This window comes from Gouania willdenowi, chromosome 20, assembly GCF_900634775.1.
Source record: "Gouania willdenowi chromosome 20, fGouWil2.1, whole genome shotgun sequence".
Classification (NCBI taxonomy): Eukaryota; Metazoa; Chordata; class Actinopteri; order Blenniiformes; family Gobiesocidae; genus Gouania; species Gouania willdenowi.
In genome coordinates this window covers 16,645,168-16,667,965 of record NC_041063.1, presented here as the reverse complement: position 1 = coordinate 16,667,965, position 22,798 = coordinate 16,645,168, and the positions used below count along the sequence as shown (strand labels likewise).

General features: G+C 38.2%; 2 protein-coding genes across 4 annotated transcripts in view; both read left to right on the top strand.

Moving 5' to 3' along the window:
* The window catches only part of ctdspla (CTD (carboxy-terminal domain, RNA polymerase II, polypeptide A) small phosphatase-like a), a 34,576-nt gene extending 32,144 nt beyond the window's left edge, over window positions 1-2,432 (top strand). For both annotated transcript variants that reach the window (XM_028434487.1, XM_028434486.1), the window contains one exon: window positions 1,459-2,432. In XM_028434487.1, the coding sequence (XP_028290288.1) occupies window positions 1,459-1,584 (126 nt within the window). In that variant the 3' untranslated portion in view covers window positions 1,585-2,432. The remainder of the gene's footprint in view (window positions 1-1,458) is intronic.
* Window positions 2,433-3,769: 1,337 nt separating this feature from the next.
* Window positions 3,770-22,506, top strand: vill (villin-like). 2 transcript variants are annotated; one of them, XM_028433956.1, is made up of 21 exons: window positions 3,770-3,991; window positions 6,111-6,149; window positions 10,596-10,679; window positions 10,837-10,911; window positions 11,002-11,201; window positions 11,956-12,064; window positions 13,061-13,171; window positions 14,948-15,153; window positions 15,246-15,324; window positions 15,425-15,523; window positions 15,638-15,791; window positions 16,417-16,517; window positions 16,633-16,770; window positions 16,850-17,008; window positions 18,024-18,203; window positions 18,292-18,437; window positions 18,617-18,761; window positions 19,987-20,175; window positions 20,394-20,462; window positions 20,619-20,912; window positions 22,235-22,506. In XM_028433956.1, the coding sequence occupies exons 1-21, from the start codon at window positions 3,947-3,949 to the stop codon at window positions 22,346-22,348; spliced, it is 2,736 nt and encodes a 911-aa protein (XP_028289757.1). In that variant the 5' UTR covers window positions 3,770-3,946; the 3' UTR covers window positions 22,349-22,506. The 2 variants fall into 2 exon arrangements, with proteins under 2 accessions (XP_028289757.1, XP_028289758.1); XM_028433957.1 differs by lacking the exon at window positions 20,394-20,462.
* Window positions 22,507-22,798: the final 292 nt, after the last annotated feature.

The following is a 22,798-nucleotide window of genomic DNA, read 5'->3' as shown; positions in this document are numbered from 1 at the left end:
CAGCCTTCCCATCTGGGATATGACTCAAGTAGACATATAACCATTTTATCCCATATCCAGTTAGACTATATAACACTGCTTATATTGTATTGTGTTATATTTTCAAGGATGTGTGAGTTGTTGCAGGCATGAGTATGGTTAACTGACTGACAAAAGAAGCAGTGTCACGCTGCGTTCACACCAGATGCGTCACAAAATATTTGTGCGTCCAGATAACATACAAAGTCAATAGATAGATGCGTCCCAGAGGCATACCTGTCAAGTTTTGGATTTGAAAATAAGGGAAATTTTCTGGCGCCCCACCTGCCCAACTAAGCTCCAGTATCCCTTATATTTAAAGACCTTTATTTACATTGAAATGCTGTGAACATTCCTACTATCAAATAAAGTCTGACCAGAAAGACAATTCTGGGTTAATTATGCTGATGCAAAATGCTACAGAGGGACATTTATTAACAAACTGAGCTTTACATGCATTTTGATACATAAGATATTTATATATATATTGATATATTAAATATTGTAGTTTTCTATATTGCCAAAATAGAAAACTTGATTTATCTTGAATCTCGATATATTGCCCAGCCCAAATTCCTAAATCATAAAACAGCATAAATTAAAACATAAATGTGTATATGAAGCACATGTTTATTTAATATACTTACAGTTTCTATATAGAAGTCAACACGTTGCATATTTACTGTTAATTTCACATTGTTTGCCAAAACGGGATACTTGACAGGTATGCCCAGAGGTGAAATCTTTCCTGTGCGGCGGTGCGGTCCGATTCACGCGTCAAGAGCGTTGGCCGTGCGATACTCGCACATTCGCAAGAGTTGAAATTATTGAACTCCTGCGACTGTTTCGCATGACGAAAGCCAATCAGAGTCTTTGTTGACAATGACGTCAGGCCGTCATGACGGACACGGGTCTGTTCACCCATTCAATCATGGAGTAGAAGCTGTCACACTTCCATTAACTATTTATTTTTGTTTTTATTTATTTCAAACAAAAGAAAAATGCATAAAAAATAAGGGAGGAAAAATGCACAAATCACTTCCAATGCTTTAGCTTGGTTTTGGGGGCAAACACAAGATATCATGATCATTTCATACATTTATTTATTTGACAGGGACAATGCAGTTCAACATAGATCCAAAATACGTATATACAGTAGCTCGTGCTAGTTTATAACTTCTGTTCCTGGTTGGACCTTTCTACACTACAGTGAAATACAGTCAAAACAATAAAACTTAACCACCCACAATATAAAGATTATAAAACATTCTTGTGCACACCCAGGAACAATGACGTAAAAGCACATCCGTCTATGGGACTGTGCAAAACATTTCCGACAATACCAATAATAATAAGAGAGTTTTACAGTGAAAATCAAAATGATCGAGCAAATTATCCTTGATTTATTGATCGATAAGGTGCACACTATGTTTTTTCCAGGTTCCAGTTCAGTCCTGGTTTGACGACATGACGGACAAAGAGCTGTTAGACCTGATTCCTCTGTTTGAGGGTCTCAGTAAAGAAGAGGACATTTACAACATGTTACAGAGCCTGAGGAACAGGTAGCAAACAGCTGCTCCAGCTGCATTTTTCCTGCTTTGGCCCTCAGGAACAGAGGCCGTCCCCTCGCTGCCATGGCACACCAGCTCGGCTCCCGTCCTCCAATCAGCTCTCGGAGCCCCAGCTCGGCTCCCAGCAGGAGGTGTTCAGACTGATATCATGTATCATCCGATGAAGAGAAAACAACAACGAGGATTCTCTCCATCTCTGGACTTAGTACAAGATCAATTTACTGTATGAACATAGTACATGTTTCTAAAAGTGAGACAAACCTAATTTTCTATCAGATAGGACGTTTTGCTATCCTAAGTAATATTTTAGTTACAAAAAAAACAAACAATCGACACATTAATGTGTTTATTTCTTCACTAGGTTTGTTTTCTTTGTGTTGAGCAGTGCTATGCAGGCGGCGGATTCCTGCCTGAGTTTGTGTTCAAACTGTGATTTTTTTTATCTCCTCCTACAGAATGAAGTGCCTTCATTACTGTGCAGATTTTCTTGTGTCGGATGCAGTACAGATTTTAATGCTGCATATTTATTTCAATACCCTTGAGTTCTTAGTAACTGTTGTTCAGTCTTAGATGAAATTATGAACCCAGAATCAATTGAATTTTGGATTGTTCGACATCAGGTTTGTACTATTTGATGTAATTTGTGACTAAAAAACATAAACCCCACTTTATTGTTGAAAAGCTACTACTATACCCCAATAAATGTTCAAGCCAGAAGAAAAATATATAGATTAGTTAGAGAATATGAAACTTTATTTTTTGGGGGAAAGGGTGATGGATACATTGTATAAATGCTGGTAAAATCGTACTGTATGACATGAATAAAGTTGCAAGTTTGCACAATTTTTGTTGTGATGAATTTTTTTTTTTTTTCTTGCAAAAAACGTTAAATTATACATTTATTATAATGCATAACGGTGACGGTCATCAGTTCTCCCTAAGGAAGGGAAAATATTCTTTATTGAGGGAAAGACTTAAAGTGAGGGCAGTGTTAGACCTGGGTGAGGGGGCAAAAATACAAGGGTAAGGGAGTTAGGGACACAGTAGAAGAAGAAAGAGAGCAAGGCCATTTTTGGTTGAGCTGTTGGTGCAATGCATTGTTACAACTGTGCAGAGGGAATAATTACAATAATAGAGAGAATATTAGGAGAATAACATCCCACTGCTCAGATACTATAAACAAAAGAGTAGGGTTACTAAGGGGCGAAAAATACCTTTTTAAATAATTGCTGCTGGTATTTTTAGATAATACTAAAACATACTTTCCCAACTACGGTATATTTAACGTCCTTGTCAAGGGTCTTCAAATTTGTTTTGTTTTCAATAATTCCCGGAAAATTCCCTTGGAAGGTTTTCAACTTTGAAAATTCCTGGAATTTTGCAACCCGATTGAGGTTTTATGTCATTTGAATGAATGATAATATATATGTTTTGATAAGAAAAATGCATTTTAAATTACTCCCAATTTCTAGTCAATTCTAGTTAAAAGTTCCAATCAAATGTTAATATTTTTGAATATTCCCAACATTTCTGAGCCTAAGTTCCCATAGAAATTTACTGGAAATGTTCCGTCCCTTTGCAACTCTAAAAATGGAGCAGAAGTGTGCCTCCAGGTGATCCAGAGCTATTTGTCTGAAGCATACATTTCTAAGTTATGTCCCAGTGAGAGCTATACCTGAAGCTCCAGGCATGCCTGTTCATCCAGAACAGATGTGTGTGTAAGAGCTGCTATTGGAAGCCATCGTGCTGCTCCGGACCTACAAAACGGCCACCACCCCCAGCGCACCTGAACAAACCCATGGGACATGAGGGTACAACCGCTGCCACGCCATCAACGCTTTATTAATAAAGTTGATTTGAATTGACGCAGGGGACTGGTGCAGTGTGTACCTTGCCTTCTGCCTTGCAAAGACCACTACACTACATGCTGCTTGTTTTATTTAGCTGTACCATTGCATCTTCTATACACATGTTGGCCTTTTATCTATCAAAACTTATTTTAACATTTAGTAACAGGTTCTGACCATCATTTTGATTTCAATTAAAACCCTAAATCTCAACAAAAGCCTCTCCTTGACTTGCTTTTCTGTAGACCTGTGGTCATGCCCCTCATGGACATAAAAGCAGTTAATGTACAACTAAGAAGCGCTTCAAGGGACATCTTGATGTGAACTTTTAGTTTCTGCTTATGCTGCAGCCACTTTAACCGTGGCAGTGGATTAGGCATTACAGAGCCCATTGTTCAGGCCTAAAGAATTCTTGCATTCCTTCTTTTCCCCCCTCCTAACCTTACACTCGTCCCCTCGGAAATGTGGGGAATCAAGCTCACTTTGGTGATTAAATGATCTTTTTCTCACATGGAGTCCAGGATTGGGTCAACAAATGAAAAGCGGTGGTCTAAGGTAAGGGGACTTTCAGCCTGTTAACGTCAAGCTGTCGAATGACCAGAGAAGTGGGTTAGTTATGAAACAGCCATTTTTATACATTCCTTGGCAGCAAGTGTGTGAGCTACATTAGAAAAGACAGGAGACTTAGACAATCTCTGCACAGGAAATGGTCAGAGGGAGGCTGAGCCATGAATAATGCACACTGCAGAAAATAAATTTAAAAAATCAACAGATTGCTCTCATTCTTTGATCAGGTTGGGAAACCTTTGATAGCTGGGTATGGTAGAGAAACAAAGAAGCATTGATACAGGGCTTTTTAAATTATTTTCATGAGACATTAATCCTTTACTAGCCATAATGTGGACGATCTAAGTCACATGTGTCAAACTCAAGACCTGGGGGCCAAAATCCTGCAATTTTTACTTATTATTCCACGAAATTTAAAAAAATCAAATCACATTTAAGTATATGTCAATTATTGCTAAGATTTGGTTGATGTCTGCCATACTTTATGTCTAATTATATATATATATATATATATATATATATATATATATATATATATAGTGCAAACTTGTGCAAACTTGGGCACATTGTTTTCCAGCCTAAAATCTGTGGCCCACTTGAGTTCGAACTGGTCCGTATTTGGTCCTCAAACTAAAAGTTTGACACCCCAACCACCAATTTGGCCAGCAGTAAAAATGAAAGATAAAATGAATTATTGTGTAAATTATTAAATATTCCAGTTGTAGAAAAAAAAAAAAAAATTCACAAACGTAATGAAACGCTGCAATATTTTCAGGGGATTTGTACTTTCCCTAAATGCAAATTGTGGAAAGTACTGTAAATTCTTTTCTTTTCTCCCAAACCTTGCAATTTCTTGCAAACAATTCCACAAAACTCCTCTAAAATCACACAAAAATTTAATAATTTTTAACTAACGATCAGGCAGGGACTAATATTAAAAACTAGAGTACAATTGATGTCAACATTGTTCTTTTCCCCCGAACTAAAATCTGCATCCCACTTGAGATCAAACTGGTCCATATTTGGCTCCTGAACTAAATGAGTTCGACACCCCTGATCTAAGTCATTGCATTAAGATCAAAGTTTTTCTTGCTGACTTTGATTGAAAGGATCCACATAACCAGCAACAATAGAGTTGTAGTTACCAAATGCCTTGAATTACATTTTAACCTTTAAACATTTATTCTACAATAAAGATATTGAAGTGGAAAGGGAAAGGTGATCATGGTAACATTAGAGTTTCTGGCTATAGGCAGACTATAGAAGAAGAAACGTTCCCATGTCTTCATTCCCAATATGCTTCCAAATAAATGTGGGCTAAAATAATAAAATAAACTACTAAAATAAGCTGTGGGTAGTGTTTTTGAGGCAGAATGTGGGAATGATTGACGGGCACTCTCCGCTCCGCTGGTAATGGAAAATCTATTAGATGACAATGTCTCCATGTTGTTTCCCAAACAGGGGCCATGAAAGAGCATCTAGCATCAGGCCCCCACAGAGCTAGAAACAAACTTGTCTTTTGGTGAATAGTCTTTACCCCTGGGTCCTAGAAATGTCAACACAATCCTTTCCCTCGAGGATATACCAATGCAATAGTGCCAATCTGCCTTTGCCATTGAGCGTTTGTGTGTGTGAGCACAGATTGACGGACTGAGCCTTGGATCGCTCTCCAACACACTCAGAGCTCCTTGAGTGCATTTGCGAAGCTGCTGGTCGTAACAGTTGTGAAATGAATAATCGGTGTAGAGTGCAGGCCTCTGTTCCGAGTCCTCACTCAAACACAAGCAGCATCTTGTGTGACTATTTAGACGATCTCATTTGAGGATTAAACACTCGTTTTCCTCTGCTGCATCCTTGATGTTTGGATGCTTTGGTTCAGCCAATGTGAAAACTGGGAGGTTGGTGAGTGGGACGTGCTTCCCACTGCGCTATTGTAAATATTGAAACAGGAAATTACAGGTGTGTTCAAATCTGGGCGTGGAAACAAATACATCCAACCCTCCATACTGCACACACACACACACACACACACTCCAGCTTGCACATATAGTATAGGAGCAAAGGGAACTCTGCTTAATACAAACTTGTATTCACTACTTCATTGTAGGAAACCACCCGGCCTTCTTTACGTCAGACACATCACAAGGTAAGGCTTTTATTTTGGTTACAACCTTCATTTTAAACCCCTTGAATTTGTTCTCAAATCCCTTTTTGTTAACCAAAGTTACAAACCAACAGAAATGGAGAATCATTTTAAAAATTTAGTGAAAATTTACATTTAAAACTATTGTGGTGTTTTTAGTGGCCATCTTTCATAGGACACAGGTGGAGACGCTCCACTGGAGAGAGTCATACAGAGGATGTATTGTATTGTATTGTTTATGATTACCAAAGCTGATTGTGCAGCTTTGAGTCAAAGGACAGCAAAATCTAATGGACTGGAACCAGTCACTCCTCTCTCAGAAAACAGCTACACGCTGTATGGAAATATATCTTTTCACCAGTTATTTGCACAAGTCTTTCCAATGATTTGAACCATGATCAGATTGCAGAGAGCAATGTTTACTTTCTGTTGGCAATAGGAGAAGAAAGATCAAAGACAACTTTGTTAGATAGATCATGAAACAAACACAAATGACAAACATTTGTGGCTATAATCTGAAAAGGTGGCTTACTTGTATTTAAAGCTATACATACAGTAAAATACTATGTGCAACACCAACTTTTGCTTTTAACCTTTCAAAACCAGTCTCCTAAATACTGGAAATAATAAATGAATGAAAATGTTCACAAAATTGATTCAAACATAGAAAATCTGACACTGTTGTCAAGTTGATTGGCAGAGTGAATGAATAGATGCGACAGTTTTAGACCATAATGTACTTTAAAATCATATTATCTGTGCTTATTCACCGTCGACCCCTTTTAAAGCTCTTGAAAACTTGTAACTTACTACAACTATAGTATACACAAATCTTAAAAATGTTCAAAAGCAAAAATGAAACTTTCTTGCTCCTCCAGGAAAAAATGTGGAAAGAAATTCATATACCTTGAAAATAAAATTTAAAAACAGATTTTCCTGAAGTAAAGACCACTGTAGAAATGACTGTAAGGTCTGTAAATTGTTAGTCTAAGTAGTTAGACTATACTTCAAAGTTTTGTTTTTTTTTCTTGTTCTTCTTTACTTATTTGCGAAACATTTAGAAATAAAGTACTCCATGTTCTGCCTGGTGTGAAACATTTATGAAACCACATTTCAGTTTTTTCTTTATAAGCCCAAATAGAGTTAAGCCAAGTTAAAAATTATTCAAGGTGTGGTCAGAAGGTGTGTTCTCGGAGGAGAGAGGCAGGGTACCTTTGCACTCAGGATTGCTCCCAGAGGATCAAACTTCCTCATTTTTCAGGGTCGTTGTTCAGTAAGATAAACGTGCCTAAAAGGAGAGTTGGAAAAGGAGACCTTTCTCAGCTGAGCCACACACTATTACGAGTCCTTTGTGTGGTTCACATGCAGCTATTTAAAAACCTGTTTCTGCAGGTGAACACTGGCATTGTGTCTGCAATCTGCACCGGACCTGCCTGTGATGGAGCAAAGTTTGTTTTCTAACCCCATATTGTCGCCCATGTTGTGCCGTGCTGTCCAGTTAAGGCAGACATACACGATTTTTGGCCCATTTTGAGACAACTTTTCACTCGTGCAACTATTTTTAGGATCGGGCCGAGTCTCGGCTAAGTCGTGTGTCATGCGTCGTGTCGTATACATGGGGTCACGAGAAGCGATTAACACTTCACGACCAGCTCCCGATCAGCAATCGTATGGTCACAAGAAAATCAAACATGTTTGAAATCCTGGTCGCCACTCGCGAGGGTATCGCACTGTTGAAGCAGTGCCACGGACCAGCTTACCGCAAACTCCCACACTCTGCATGCACGAACACTGTAGGACCGCTGTAGAATTGACGGACCGTACTGCCCACGCTCCTGGTCCATCGCATCGCTGCGTAAGTTGCGATGGACCAACTTACGTAAATAAGTTGTAAGTTGCATTTCCGGATACAAGACTTTGACGTGTCGTGTATGGACGTACAGCGTAAGCAGTCAGGTCCCCTCAAAGTGTCGGTTCGTATAGTGTGAGAACATAAGCTGCAAATATTTGAACTCTGCAATCGAGTGGCACAATTTGAGCTGAAGCTGAGTACGACTGAAAAAAAATCGCACAGTGTATGCTTGCCTTAAAAGAGCATAGGGCAGGATTTGAGAAAAAAATTGAATTTCCCGCGAACTGCGGACATTTACCTTACAAATGACGCTGATGTGCGTTCTCGATGGCTTGGAGAGGCGGCCCAACACTGGAAATAAAAAAGAATGAAAAGAAGAAGACGGCTTTGAGACTGAAAGAAGACAAGCATAGTGGAGTAAACTACTGTTTGGTTCCACAGATGTACGCAGAGGCAGGTGCACAGGTTTTGCAGTAAACAGTCACATGAACGGCGAGTAAATAAATAACCGTGTCACAGTCTCATCCAAGGCCGACCTGACAGTAAAACCCTCATTTTTTTTTCCAAAGAAATGACATATTTACATTTGTTTTAGTGGTAATCACCGATTTATTAACAAACACTTGTTAATGGCAACATCAGATCAGCGCACGGGGTAACAAGCGAAAGTGAAACAAAAGGGAGGAGTGCACGCAAGAGACCCATCGGATCCATTTACATAATCCATGTATCAAAGATGAGGCTAATCCATGTTACTGTGCAGAAAAAGGAATGTTTCAACAGTGCATTAACCCTGCACCATGGATCACAGCTCTCATTGTTAAAGATAAAGCTGCATTCTTCAGGGCTACAGCTGCTGCAGCAGGAAAGGAAGAACGCTGCGCGCAAACGACACTATGTGACCAAAGCCAACCACCAGTTCTAAAAATCTGTCCGAACCTGACCCGTCCGGAGCCGTCGGGTCCCGTCAGGGTTCGGTCAGGTATCCATCCTCTAGTATCAGCTGTAAACAGTTGATGCGCCCCCCCGCGGCTGCTTGGCTGATGACTGCAGTTACACTAGCCACTGTAATGTCGATATGAGTTTGACTTCTAGATCTTGCTTGATGCTCCTTTAACTGGACTGTGCTGCTGAATCTCCACACCAGGTCTTGTTTTTAGGGACACGCCTACAACATCTTAAACAGAGTAAACAGGTCACCGAAACACTGGACTCAAACAGCGCTGCCACAGTACTCCAATACTGAACCTTATTCAAAGGATTGGCTGAAACACTGTGTTCCATACCTTTGTGTGTTTATCTAAACGTCTGAGCATTGATAATAATATTAATAAAGGTGTGGCAGCTGCTGGTACACCACAGCTGAATTGACCTACCTTATATTTCAGATTTGTTGCTCCGTCAATCACCTCCGTGTGTGGTGTTTTATTCCCCCGGAGCAAAGAGTACAGGCAGGCAGTGTGAATTATATAAGTCATCAATTATATAGCTGAGCTCTTTCACTGAAGAATGACTGTATGGATCCAGTTCCGCCAATCATATATTCACTATTTGTATTCACCATGTAGCTCAGGCCGTGGAGCCTGTTTGCATTCAGAGCTGAGTCTGTATTCTTGGCTCAGCTGGTGACACAGTGTTTGCTTATCAGTGCAGTTGTTACCGACATAGGAGCGAAGAGGCAGTTCAAGCACCGCTGATTGCAGAGCTTGCTCGTCGCATCGGTGCCAAGCTGACACTAATGAAGGGGATCAGAGGTGCTTTCCCACTGAAAAGGCTAATGTCATATTAAAGACATCTGCATCCTGTCAAATAATCCTCAGAACGAGTAAGAATGTAGCCTACTCTGAGTTTAGAAAGCTTTTGAACTCAAACACACAAAAATATAAATGTATATGTATATATTATATTAACAACTAATAATAATTGTAAACTGAACCTATAATATACAACAGAAGAGGAGCAGAAGTCTAGACAAATGTAGCTGTTTTCCCACTAAAAAAGGGTTAAAAGGTTCATTTCTGTGTAAAATTAGTATTTATTAATTATTAGTTATTACAAACACATAGTTTATCATAATGCGAGCTGGGGTTCTGTTTGTGCTTGAAAGTGCGTACAGTGATAAAGACATTTGACCTGTTTGACTTCATGAATCCTTGGATTTTACTTTCTTTTACAGTTACAATTTATAAATGTACCAAATCTTTTGCACACAGATCAATCAGGAAGTAGGAGGCTTGGGGTGGACCATGTGTTATTGGCTGAAGATTAGTTAATCATTTTTTACATTTAGTAATCCATTCATTTCATGTTAACTGACTTTTTATACATTTGAACTAAAACAAACCAAAAAACAAAACAGAAGGAAATTTTGATCAAATTCTCTGTCAATATACTCTAGCTAAGGACTACATGTAGGTTTAAGTTATTGATACATTTCCACTAATATTGTACCTTGGGACCATTTTCCTGTGTCATTTCCATTCAATTGGACTATTCCTTGTCCATTTTACCTGCCTTAAATCTCAGTCTCTATTTGTTTGTAAAGCAGGCTTTCACAGGAGAGTGTTTTCTGCTTATCTTGATATATTTTTTTTCAGTTCAGCAGAAACATGAGCGATGACACTCAAGATTCCTTTAGAAATGTCAACAAAAAGCCAGGCCTGCAGATATGGACCATCAACGTGAGTCATTCATCATACAAACGTCAAACATCCTATTTTATGTGCTTATTATCACTAGTGGCTTCATTGCTTGTATTTACCTAAAGTGTGTCATGCTGCAGCTTTTTTTTTTTAATTTTTTTTTTTATGTAATTGCACTTTTGGTTTCTTTACTCAGAAAATGCAAATGGTTCCTGTCCAAGCTCAATGCTTCGGGAACTTCTTTGAGGGAGACTGTTATATTGTTATGTGTGTGAGTACAACGCCGAACACTGAAGCATTAGTCCTGCTTTTTCCCCACAATCGAGCATCTTTACGTGTTTTTTGGTGTCATTTTCACCAGATAGGTGAGAAGAAAGGCACGAGGCAGTCTGCTGATATCCACTACTGGATAGGAAAGCACTCCTCTCAGGATGAGCAGGGATCTGCTGCTATCTACGTCACCCAGCTGGATGAGTATTTGGGTGGGACTCCAGTCCAGCACAGGGAGGTGCAGGGCAATGAGTCACCTCGGTTCAGGAGCTACTTCAAAAATGGCCTGATGTAAGACAAAAAAAAAAAAAAAATGGAGTGAATGTGTGATTGCAACAGAGATGTAAAGAGTGAAAGAATAAAACGCTCACGTACAAGTAAAAAGTAGCTCAGTTAAATAGAACTCAAAGTAAAAGTTCCAAAATCTTGCACATTTATTTATTTTCCACAAAAAAATAAAAAGGTTTGTCAACATGTACAATTCCTTTTTAAATACCATAACGCAAAGTAATTCAATTCAAAATAAAAAGATTCTCAGGCTGAGAACATAACCTCCATTCAATGCTGTTTTTGTCTAATCATTTCAATTTTTTGGAGTTTCACAATGTCCGTTTATCATTTAAAAACCAAAAATGGGTTTAGAAATGTAACAAATTACTTTAATTATTTTAAAATGTACTTAATTCCAAGTAAAATAATTTATTTTGAAATATACTCAAAAAAGTACCCATTAAAGTAACTAAATTACAGTACTTGTAATCCGTCACGTTCAGCTCTGGATTGCATAAAACACGCACATGCACGCATTTACGCTGTAATCTCACTGATACATGGCTTACCACGCTAATCCACCAGCGTCAAATGATTATGACACAAACAGGCTAGTTTCACTTAACACTTAATCTTACTTCTTTAATGTTACACAGTTTAAAAAGCCCACGATGCAGTGACTCCTTGCCTGTTTTGTTTTTTTTCCCCTACTTTGTGCCTCTCTTTGTGTTTTATTACACTTGAACTTTGGTACTGTACACCACTCTGTCCGCAGTTACAAAAAGGGTGGAGTGGCGTCAGGTTTCCAACACGTTGACACAAATGTCTACAACATTCTGCGATTGCTTCACGTTAAAGGGAGGAAGTGTGTCACAGCAACAGAGGTATGAGGGATAAAATATAAGCCGTTAACCCTGCCCACGACTGCTCTCACAACCATGCCATGATGGACGCTATGGCAAGTCGTTTGAACATTTAATCAGTAGAAGTAATAACAACTATAGATATCAACAATTTCTTTTTGACTTGTTAGAATCCCAGGCCAACATATTCATAATGTCATTTTGATTAGTTGCAATTGGAATGAATGATATCTACTATCTCTAGTCACAATGTTAATTGTTGATATGAACAATTCAGTGGAAAGAGTCATCATATATTGACTTCCATTCACATTTAATTTACAGATATCTAGAATTCAAATTTGAATAATATAATATATGATAATAGAATAAAATAGAATATATATTTGTTATAATTCTAAGTCAAAATATCCTTCATGTAATTTCCATTCAACTAGTTTCAAACGTAACTAATGATATTTGCAGTTCTAGTTTTACTCATCACAGTTATTTTATTAATATCAACAATTCAATTCTCACTCACAGAAAATACCATTGTTGATATCTGGAGCTAGAATGGGAAAATACATTTCTACTAGTCAAAATTATTTTTTGACATGTGGACATTTAATTGTAGACAGCTATAATTGTTGTTCATATATGTGAAAAAAAATCTATAAATTAATTAAAGATGTCAGTCAACACGTTTTGACTTGTTAAAAAATGTAATCACGACATATAACATGTCAAAATTGTTTTACTGATATCTTAAATGAACATTTTAGCATGTCAAAAAAGGCCCATTTCCACTAGTGAAAACTAAATTGCAACTTGTGAGCCTGACTGATTAAACGTTAAAGCGGTTTGCCATAGGATGGTGTGTTTGCTCTCCCTCGAACAAATTGTGTCATGTTTGTTGTCACAGCTGTCTGAGAGCGTGATCACCAGTAGTGCAAAATGTAAAATAAACCCAGCAGTTCGTGACGTCCATCAAAATAAAGAGACACATTAGCACTGTGTTAATGTGTTTGAATGCAGGTGGAGGTCTCATGGAATAGTTTTAACAAAGGAGATATATTTCTTCTGGATATGGGGAAGGCCATTGTGCAGTGGAACGGCCCTCAGAGTAACAGACGGGAGAAGCTAAAGGTAAACCTCCACTCTGATTGATTGTTGTTTTGGTGACATGTTAGCTCATGTTCAGTGTTTTAGGTTTCACAAAAGTAAACTATTAACTTCGGTTGACTTTTTTTTAGGTTTTGTTTTAAAGAGTTACTAAGCCTCAAGTTTTTTTTGCAGATGTGCATCTAGGCTGGAAATATTTTTAAAAAATGCCTTGAGTATGGGCGTGGACACTGGAGCAGTTAAGACACACCCAAAGGCGGAGTTTAAGATTCTTATCAGTGGGGGGCATAAGAAAAAATATAAATAAATACATAGACCGTCTTGACATTTACGCCAACCACAATGTGTGTAACACATACAATGATGCAAAAATGATAAGTAGCATAATTGATCATGTTGACTACAAAGATTTGCGTCGACACGTTGTTTAATGTTGTAAATTCATGATAAAATCAGGGTGGCGGCTGCTCGCCGCTTTATTTTTGCTGCAGTGCCATACATGAACTGCTGGGTGCAGTGTCGCTTCACCATTTCTATTGTGAAGATGAACTGTACAACAGAAGAAGAACCAACCTAAAGTCTCAAAAGTTTGGGACCATTTCATCGAAAACGTATACTACACACCTGAAGTAGATATATGTCTTGTCACTGTGTTTTATGGCACTTAAAATATTTGTACATTATGTAAATTATATTAAGTATTGTATTTTTTTTTTATTAATTTGCAAAAGCTATAATGAAAACTTTTGAAATAAATAAATAAATAAAAATATTTGCTTATGGACATGGCAAGTTTAAACTATAAAATCTCCAAAGAACAATCTATATTATAAATACTTACACAATGAATACTCACTAAAGCTCTCTATTCACAAATGTCTCACTTCAACGTACTCGCCACAGATTGCAGAGTTGACAGGTGCTAGTTTTTAATAAAAGGGGCGGGGCCAGCAGCACTGGTTTATGACGTAAGAAGCCACCAAAAACACTATTCACAGCCAATAGCAAAATTTACTGTAATAGCCTGATTTCAACCATACTTGTGGTTTCATTACAGTTTTGAAACCATGTTGAAATGTTATTGAGATTGTTTTGTTTTTTTTTGCTTTGATTCTAACATATTACAGTTAGTTTGATGTCACAGATGTTAGTTCTACCTCAGGTGTGTAGTATAAGTTTTCAGTGAAATGGTCTCAAACTTTTGAGACTTTAGGTTGGTTCTTCTTCGGTTGTGCAATTCTTCTTCACAATGTAAATGGTGAAGCAACACTACGCCCAGCAGTTCATGTAGGGTAGTGCAGCAAAAATGAAACAGAAAGCGTTCGCTGGCCTGATTTTATCATGAATTTCATACATTAAACCACGCGTCCACTCAAATTTTTTTTAGTCAACATTATTAATTATATTACTAATAATTCTTGCATTATTGTATATTGCACACATAGTGGTTGGTTGAAAACTCAAGACGGTTTATATATTTATTTCTATTTTTTATTTGGCCCTGCCTGGCAAGAATTTCAAACTTTGTCTATGGTTTCAACCCATAGAGGGCAGTCACTCTTACATTCTTACAACAAAATATGCCAAATTGAAACACTGTGTCTAAACAACTATACAACACTACTACCTAATACATTTGTTTTCATCAGAAACAGTGGTGGTTTAGTTACTCCTTAAGATTTAACCCTATAAAAAACTATTTTCATTTATTTATTTTCATCTTTAATTGTCATCGAATGTTTCTGAATACAATCAAAATGAGAGCAAATAGAAATTTAAATTTCAAATCTCTGGACACAGGCGGTCATGTTAGCCCAGGACATCCGGGACAGAGAGAGAGGAGGTCGTGCTAAGATTGGTGTTGTGGAGGGAAATAATGAGAGAGACTCTCCTGAGCTGATGAAGGTCATGACGAAGGTTCTCGGCCCAAAGCCCGGGCAGCTGCGGGAGGCCACTTCTGATGAGGAATCTGACCTTGTGCAGAAAAATAATGTCCGACTCTACCAGTAAGGACAGTCCTTTTGGTTCCTACTGTAACAATCTGAACACATTTTGTTTGTTTATGTCACACAATCTTTTCTCACATTTGTCTCCACAGTGTGTTTCAAAACAGCGGAAATCTTGTCGTTCAAGAAGTTGCCACTCAGCCTCTCACACAGGACCTACTTCTGTCCTCTGTAATTAACTAGTGCCTTCACTGGGTTCTGTGGACACTGCTGGTGAAAAGACAAGGTTCCATCTTGTTAGGCTTATTGTGTATTTTCTTTTGTGTGTCAGGACTGCTACATTGTGGACAAGAATGGCTCCAGCGTGATGGTGTGGAAAGGCAAACAGTCCTCCAAAGAGGAGCGACGAGAGGCAATGAATAGAGCAGTGGTGAGCGGCACCGTTAGAAATAGTCGTTATAATTGCTCTATATATTTTATTAGCAATATTAGCAACTTTTTAAACATTTCAACAAATCACTTGTTATTTTACCTTTCACTAAAGGGTTACATTAAAGCCAAGAACTATCCAACCAGCACTCGTGTGGAGGTGATGACTGAAGGCGGAGAGTCAGCAATGTTCAAACACTTGTTCAAATCCTGGAAAGACAAAGACCAAACCCACGGTTTGGGCACCACCTACAGTGTGGGAAAAATAGGTACGTGAACCGTACAAAAACATCAAGCAAGATAGGATGCTGCATTTGATTTTTCATTGTGTATTTGGTTAGGTTCAGCTATTTTTTAGTTATTATATTGATAATTTAGCTATTTTTTTTAGTGGCCAGAATTTTTCTCCAATTATAATTATAATTATAATTATTTTTAATCCTCCTGAAATAAATAACCTAATGAAAGTTCTGTTAAATCTAAATAAGCTGTAAAATACACTAAAAACAAATATCTATACTAAAATTTTTTTTTTCTTCTACTGGTTACCTTGTATGGCTTTCTAATCAATGAAAATATAGTTTTTTTATATTTTTGGTGTGGACATCGGAGCCTTTTTTGTGTCAGTATACCCCTTGATTTCAATTTTTTTTTTAAATAGTAAAATATGGGAAAGCTTGATATGAAAGACATTTTAATAATTTAATAATAACTACATATGTGTAGAACTGCATCATGGTTCCACAGTTTTGCGTTCAATTATAATTGACATTTTTTATAGAATTGCATGGCATGATTATGACAGCAACATATTTTTAAAATTACACTTAAAATGATATATGTGCCATAACTGAGCCCAACCCTGGTTAACACTGAATGGAATGGCTTCCACAGCTAAAGTTGACCAAGTAAAGTTTGATGTGATGGAGCTCCATGCTCACCCTCAACTGGCAGCACAGAAACGTATGGTGGATGATGCTTCAGGAGACGTCAAAGTGAGGAAAATGCATTTATTTCCATTATAAGTTCAGCTGTTTTTGGACTGTGAGAGGAACCAGTTTCTCACAGATCCATATAAGAGATTATTATATTGTCTTTTTATTTTTTTAGGTGTGGCGCATTGAACATGTGGAGCTGGTTGAGGTGAATCCAGCCACATACGGACAGTTTTATGGGGGAGACTGCTACTTAGTGCTGTATACATATCAGAGAGCCGGCCAGCAGCGGTACATACTCTACATGTGGCAGGTCAGTGTCATCCACACTCTGTCTCAGGTCTGCTTCTCTACTTTGACAATAACACCATTTTACAACTCTTTGACATCAGGGACGTCACTCTACTGCGAATGAGATCACAGCATGTGCTTATCAAGCAGTCAATATTGATAACCAGTTCAATGGAGCCCCGGTGCAGGTCAGAGTGGTCATGGGAAAGGAGCCTCTGCATTTCCTGGCCATTTTTAAAGGGAAACTCATCATTTTTGAGGTGCGATTCACAAAATATACATGATCTCATTTATTCTACAACTTAAGAAGACTTCACTATAGTCATACTATTAAGCAGGATGTCAAAACCATTTGAGTTGGCCTAGTTCAGTCTTAAATGGTCGGAACCATAAAGATATGGTATTATTGTGCTCTATTTCTAACACTTCCATATGTAGACAACTGTATATATATATATTTTTAGGTGTAATCCATACAGTTATAGATATTTGGAACTGAGCTGTGTGTTAATTTAATAAATGACTAATGTGCCCCTGTCCAATTCAAGGCCTGCAGTAAATTCTTTTAACCAATCACAGAATCTAAGTTTGTCAATTTTAAAGACAAAATTACAGGGAAAACAGGAATCTTATTGTTGTGTAAGTAGTCATTTAAACTTAAATGTAAAATTCTTAAGTTTTTTCTGAGCACTACGAGATGACTATTGTTGTAATTTGTGCTATAGAAATAAAGTAGAATTGAATTGAATTTACATTAATTACAGTCAACACAGGCATGATTGTGGTAAAATTCTCATTATTACCGTCATAAAGATGCTCATCAGGTTTGGTCAATTTGATATCAAACGGGAATGAATGTTGTCCCTAACATAGAATAAGGATTAATGTGTTCAATGTAATTTTCACTTTGAGCAAAATAGACCTGAATATGATGCTCTGGTGGGCCGGATTGGGCCCGCAGGCCTTGACTTTGACACCTACTGTATACTCCAAAGTAATCCACTTGATATAGACACAAAGTGAACTTGTTAACATTTCAGGTAGAATCAGCAGAACAATGAGACAATCTAATCAGCCAATGAACAATAAAAGTGGTTGCCATGGCGATGATCAGCATCAAACAGTGAAGCACGAGCAGAGAAACTGTGCGCAGAATACTGAGCAGTGCAGTGAAGTGTGAATCATGTTGAGGACAACAGAAAAGACATTTTAATACAGTTGATTGTTCTTTAAAAACATCCTGGTACATAAATAAAAGCTGGTCTCTGTTCAAAGGGAGGAACGGGTCGACCTAGTGTGGTCAACCCGGACCCCGGTGCCAGGCTTTTCCAGGTGAGGGGGACGTCTGAGCTGAACACGAAGGCCACTGAAGTCATAGCCAGAGCTTCATCGCTCAACACCAACGACGTGTTTCTGCTGAAGACTGACCACATGTGCTTCCTGTGGTATGGGAAGGTACCGTGTGTGCACAAAGCAAACCAAAGAGTTATGGGTTTGTGTAACTATTTTCACACAAATCTATGGGTTTTTGATGTTTCCACAGGGTTGCAGTGGGGATGAGAGGGAGATGGGGAAAGCCATTTCTGAAGTGCTGTCCAAGCAGGACAAGCGGGTTGTGATGGAGGGACAGGAGCCAGCTGAATTCTGGGTAGCTTTGGGAGGAAAAGCACCCTACGCCAGCGACAAAAGGTAAATACAGACGTCAAAATGACACTTTAAAAGTAGTTACAGTATGTCTCTGCACCACCAAACCACACCAACACCCTTCATCTGATTGAAACGCATTTTAAAGCCTCAAAGAAAATGACAAGCTATTCAGCAAGGATTGTTTTTCAGCACTTTGGATTGAGAGGTCGGTTTCATTACAGACTGGAGAGAGAGGAGCCGCCTCACAGCCCTCGGCTTTTTGAATGCTCCAATCAGACGGGGCGCTTCAGGATGACTGAAGTGGATGACTTTGCTCAGATTGACCTGGACGAGGAGGACGTGATGATGTTGGACACCTGGGAGGAGGTAAGAGGTCCAGACAGTGGAATTCACTTCATTTTATACCAGTGAAGCAACCTAAGGAGCTGGGAATGAAATGAATACACGACAGACAGAAAGTGGCCAATGTTGTTGCCACACAAAAAATGCACATTTGTATGTAAATGTGAAAATATTTAAATAACATTGAATCGTACTGTTTTTGATAACATTTCTAAAGTGTCTTTAAATGGGAATTTTTCTGTGGTAAAATAAATAATTAAAAGACTTAAGTATTTACGAACCAGTGTGGATTTGTAAATTAACCTCTTCTTTGAGGATTGTTACAAATGTTCTCATCATTTTTGTTTGCTGTGGATTTCCTGTTCAAAGTCTGTTGGCCAAAGAAAAACATTAAACATAAATAATAGCTCTTTAAACATTTCAAACTTCATTAATCTACTTTTGCTGTATACTTAGTTGGATAAGTGTTGTAATTAAGTTTTAATATAGTGATTTTTGTAGAAAGAATATTAGCAGAAAACCTCCCACTAATCAGATATTAATTATGAAATAAAAGTGTATAGAAGGTGTGACACAGAGAGTCAGCGATTTCTATACATCCCTGGCATTTTCTGTCAAACCAGCCCACTTATGAACCCATTTTTTTTTAATCTATTTACATTTTGCAACTGCCTTTGTCCCATTTTTGCCCTTTTTCCAAAAAGTTTCAACACTTTTTTTCAGACTTTAGCTATACCTTTTGTCAATAAATACCCCTTTTCCCCTATTTTTTGTCAAATTTTGCACGTTTGTTTTGAAACTTGTCCAATTTTTTGTCCTTTCTTTAATCTTTTTTGGCCACTTTTCATCCAAATAAGATAACTTTTGTCCAATAAATACCACTTGTTTTCTTTTACCACTTAATTTGGCCAATTTTTGTTCCACATTTAAGTCCTTTTTTACTATTGTTTACCACATTTTGCTAATTTAAGCTACCCTTTGCCATTACATACCACCTCGTTCCTCTTTATTTGCTTGACCTGCTTTTAGCTGATTTTAGTCATTTTACACTCTTTTCTTGCCACATTTTTGCCACTTTTGAACTATTTTTGGCCACCTGTTACCATGTCTGCCTCTACTTGCCCGTCAAAACCCCCCAAAACTTTAGCGGACTGGACCGGCCCACTTTGGGTCGACGGCCCACCGGGACAGTGCCATGGCCAGTCCACCATTAACAAATTGGTGTCATTTCTTCTCTTCATCATCATAGATCTTCTTGTGGATTGGAAACATGGCCAATCAAAATGAGACTAAAGAGGCGTTGAGCAGTTCACAAGAGTACCTGAAGACCCACCCGGCAAGTCGGGACCCCGACACACCCATCATCTTTGTCAAACAGGGACACGAGCCGCCCAACTTCACCGGCTGGTTCAATGCATGGGATCCTCATAAGTGGAGCGTGAGTAAAAGAGTGTTTCTTTAATCATCTATGTTAGACCTGCAGTGCATCACCAAGCCTCTCTGCTGATTAAGGAAACCAGTTGCATCACACGAGCACAACGAGTGATCTTATGTGACTCAATCATGTCAGACGTTTGAAGAAAAGTGCAGATGATTTAACACAGAGCGGCATTCTCACTAATGATCCAACCCCGGTTCACTTGATCTTCTCAACAGGGAGGAAACTCCTATGAGGAGATGAAAAAAAAGATGGGTGATGCAGCATCTTTCTCACAGATCTCTGTTGTAAGTGATTGACACTAATCCTAACATCAATTAATCAATAACACGAATTACAAATTATCTACTAATGTCTTTATTGTGACGTAAGTCTTGACAGTTTGGCCGTTTGAAACCAATGTATAAAAGCATGACCGCTAACTGCATTTTGTCATCTTTCAGGATCTGAACGACACTCATTTGGACAGTGGTCCTGTGGGGAAGGGCTGGGGAGGTTATGGGGCTCCAGGGGGGCCTATCAGTGCTTTTCTTGCCTACAGAGCCCAGGGAGGTGATTTGTCCCCCACATCGTCCACTCCCACCAGTCCGCCCATGCAAAGACCCGAGTTCTCCTCTTCCTCTAGCTTCTCTCCGACGCCTGCTGCTGGAAACTCTGGGATGAACGTGGAGCCAAAGGGGTTTATTATCAAGTCGACCAGTGAACTGCCAGAAGGAGTGGACCCGAGCCAGAGAGAGGTGGGTGGACCAACTGGATCAGAGTCAGATGAGTACAAGTAGTCAGTGACACTATGTGCCACTAACATCCAAATCAAATCTTATTGACAGAATACTAAAGCAATGGCAATAATAGACCATTTCAATGCATATTTCAACTACATGTCAAAGGTCACAACCACATACAGCCCTAAGATTTACATTTTAGTCTTTAAAACATGGTAAATGTTCACCGTCATACATGGTGAACATTGTGAGATTAAGGATTGCACTTACATTATTTCAGTTCTCGGACAGTGGAAACAAGAGGAATTCATGGTTCCCGGCTCTAATTATGGTACTTTAATATGTATTGGTAATCCACTGTATCTGTTCCTGACCTAAAGACCAGGCCTTGAGGAATGCAATATGTGGACAAAAATGTTAAAAAAAAAATGAATGATAATATGTTATTATGAATAACTCTGACTTGAGAACTTTTCACAGGGTGAGTTTCCAATGTATATGAGTGATCTAACATAATTTATATATCAATATTAACATGACTCAAGTTAAACGTGCACCTTTTTTTATAGTTGTCCTTAAATCTTTGCATGAGAATTATTAATGTATGTACACGGGGGCCACAAGAAGGAAGGGTCACTTTTCTTCCACTATTCCGTGAAAAATATTTGAATAGGGATTGGGTTTAAGGTTGTCTAAAACCAGCAGGTTGTTGTTTTCATCTTTAGCAGTAGATATTTGCTCTTTCTTCGAAGTTATAATCGGGCAATTCTGGTGAGAGGCTGCCTTTGTTTTTCTTGCAATATTCTTTAAACTTCTGCACTTACCAGTGCTTAAAATCATATTTTTTCCACGTCTCTAGTATGTGTCATTGTAAAAAGACGTGACATATTTGGATGGTTGACACACCTTGAACCCCCTCCTACAATGCAGTACAAGGGTGAGATGTTGTATCAGTCTATTTTAGGCCTTAATCCTATCTGACCAACAGATATACATTAATAATCATTTTATTGATGTAGGCCTGCTTTTAATAGTTAATAAAAAAATAAACTGTACCTGATTCCATGCTTTGTTTCAGACACAATGCAGTTCTAACCTTAGACATTTTGGTTAAATCCATCGCAGCCAATTCTAATGCACCCCTATTTAGGAACTAGCGACACCAGGAATAAGGTGAAGGGTAAATATTCACAAAAAATCAGAAGACACTTCTATTTATTTTGTATTTCCTATTGCCTGTTAACTAAAGGATTTCTGTAAGAAGTGTAATACCCCTGTGTTTACAGTAGAGGTCCATCTTGTCACCAGTCCTCAGTGCTCTGTGATACTGTTTACAGGAACACCTTTCTGATCAGGACTTTGAAAACCTCCTGGGAACATCTCGCGCAGATTTCCTACGTCTGCCAAAGTGGCGTCAGAATGACCTGAAGAAGAAAGCTGGGATCTTTTAAACAGCGTGTAGTATAAACATGTGCAGACAGGGGGCGCTCTTTAGAGCATCATTTGTATCCCCCCCCCCCCCCCCCCCACCCCCCTATTATTTTATTATTACTACATACTTATCTCCCTACAACTGAACAACACATCCATATCTAAAATTAAATAAAATGGAATCATTTAAACATTTGTAAATAATTGATTTAAATTTTATTTCAAAATATTGTGTCATTGCTTTCTTTTAAAACCGCTATTTTCCCCTTGCCAAATTTTATCTTTAATTTTGTCAAAATGTAGTTTTTTTTAATATAGATCTTACTATATAAATACATAGTCCATCTAATTTATTGTTGCTCGAAAGACCTTTGGAATTGTTTGTGCATACGTTTGAAAGTGTGCCAGCTCCATTTTATTTCATTTATACTACTTGTGCTTTATATTTATCCTTGCTTTGTTCTGAAGTT

Coding starts and splice junctions, on each gene's coding strand:
- vill (XM_028433956.1), top strand. CDS start 3,947: ATGGAGTCCAGGATTGGGTCAACAAATGAAAAGCGGTGGTCTAAG. Junction 18,204..18,291: donor GCTTCCTGTGGTATGGGAAG/GTACCGTGTGTG, acceptor ATGTTTCCACAG/GGTTGCAGTGGGGATGAGAG. Junction 20,913..22,234: donor TGGACCCGAGCCAGAGAGAG/GTGGGTGGACCA, acceptor TACTGTTTACAG/GAACACCTTTCTGATCAGGA.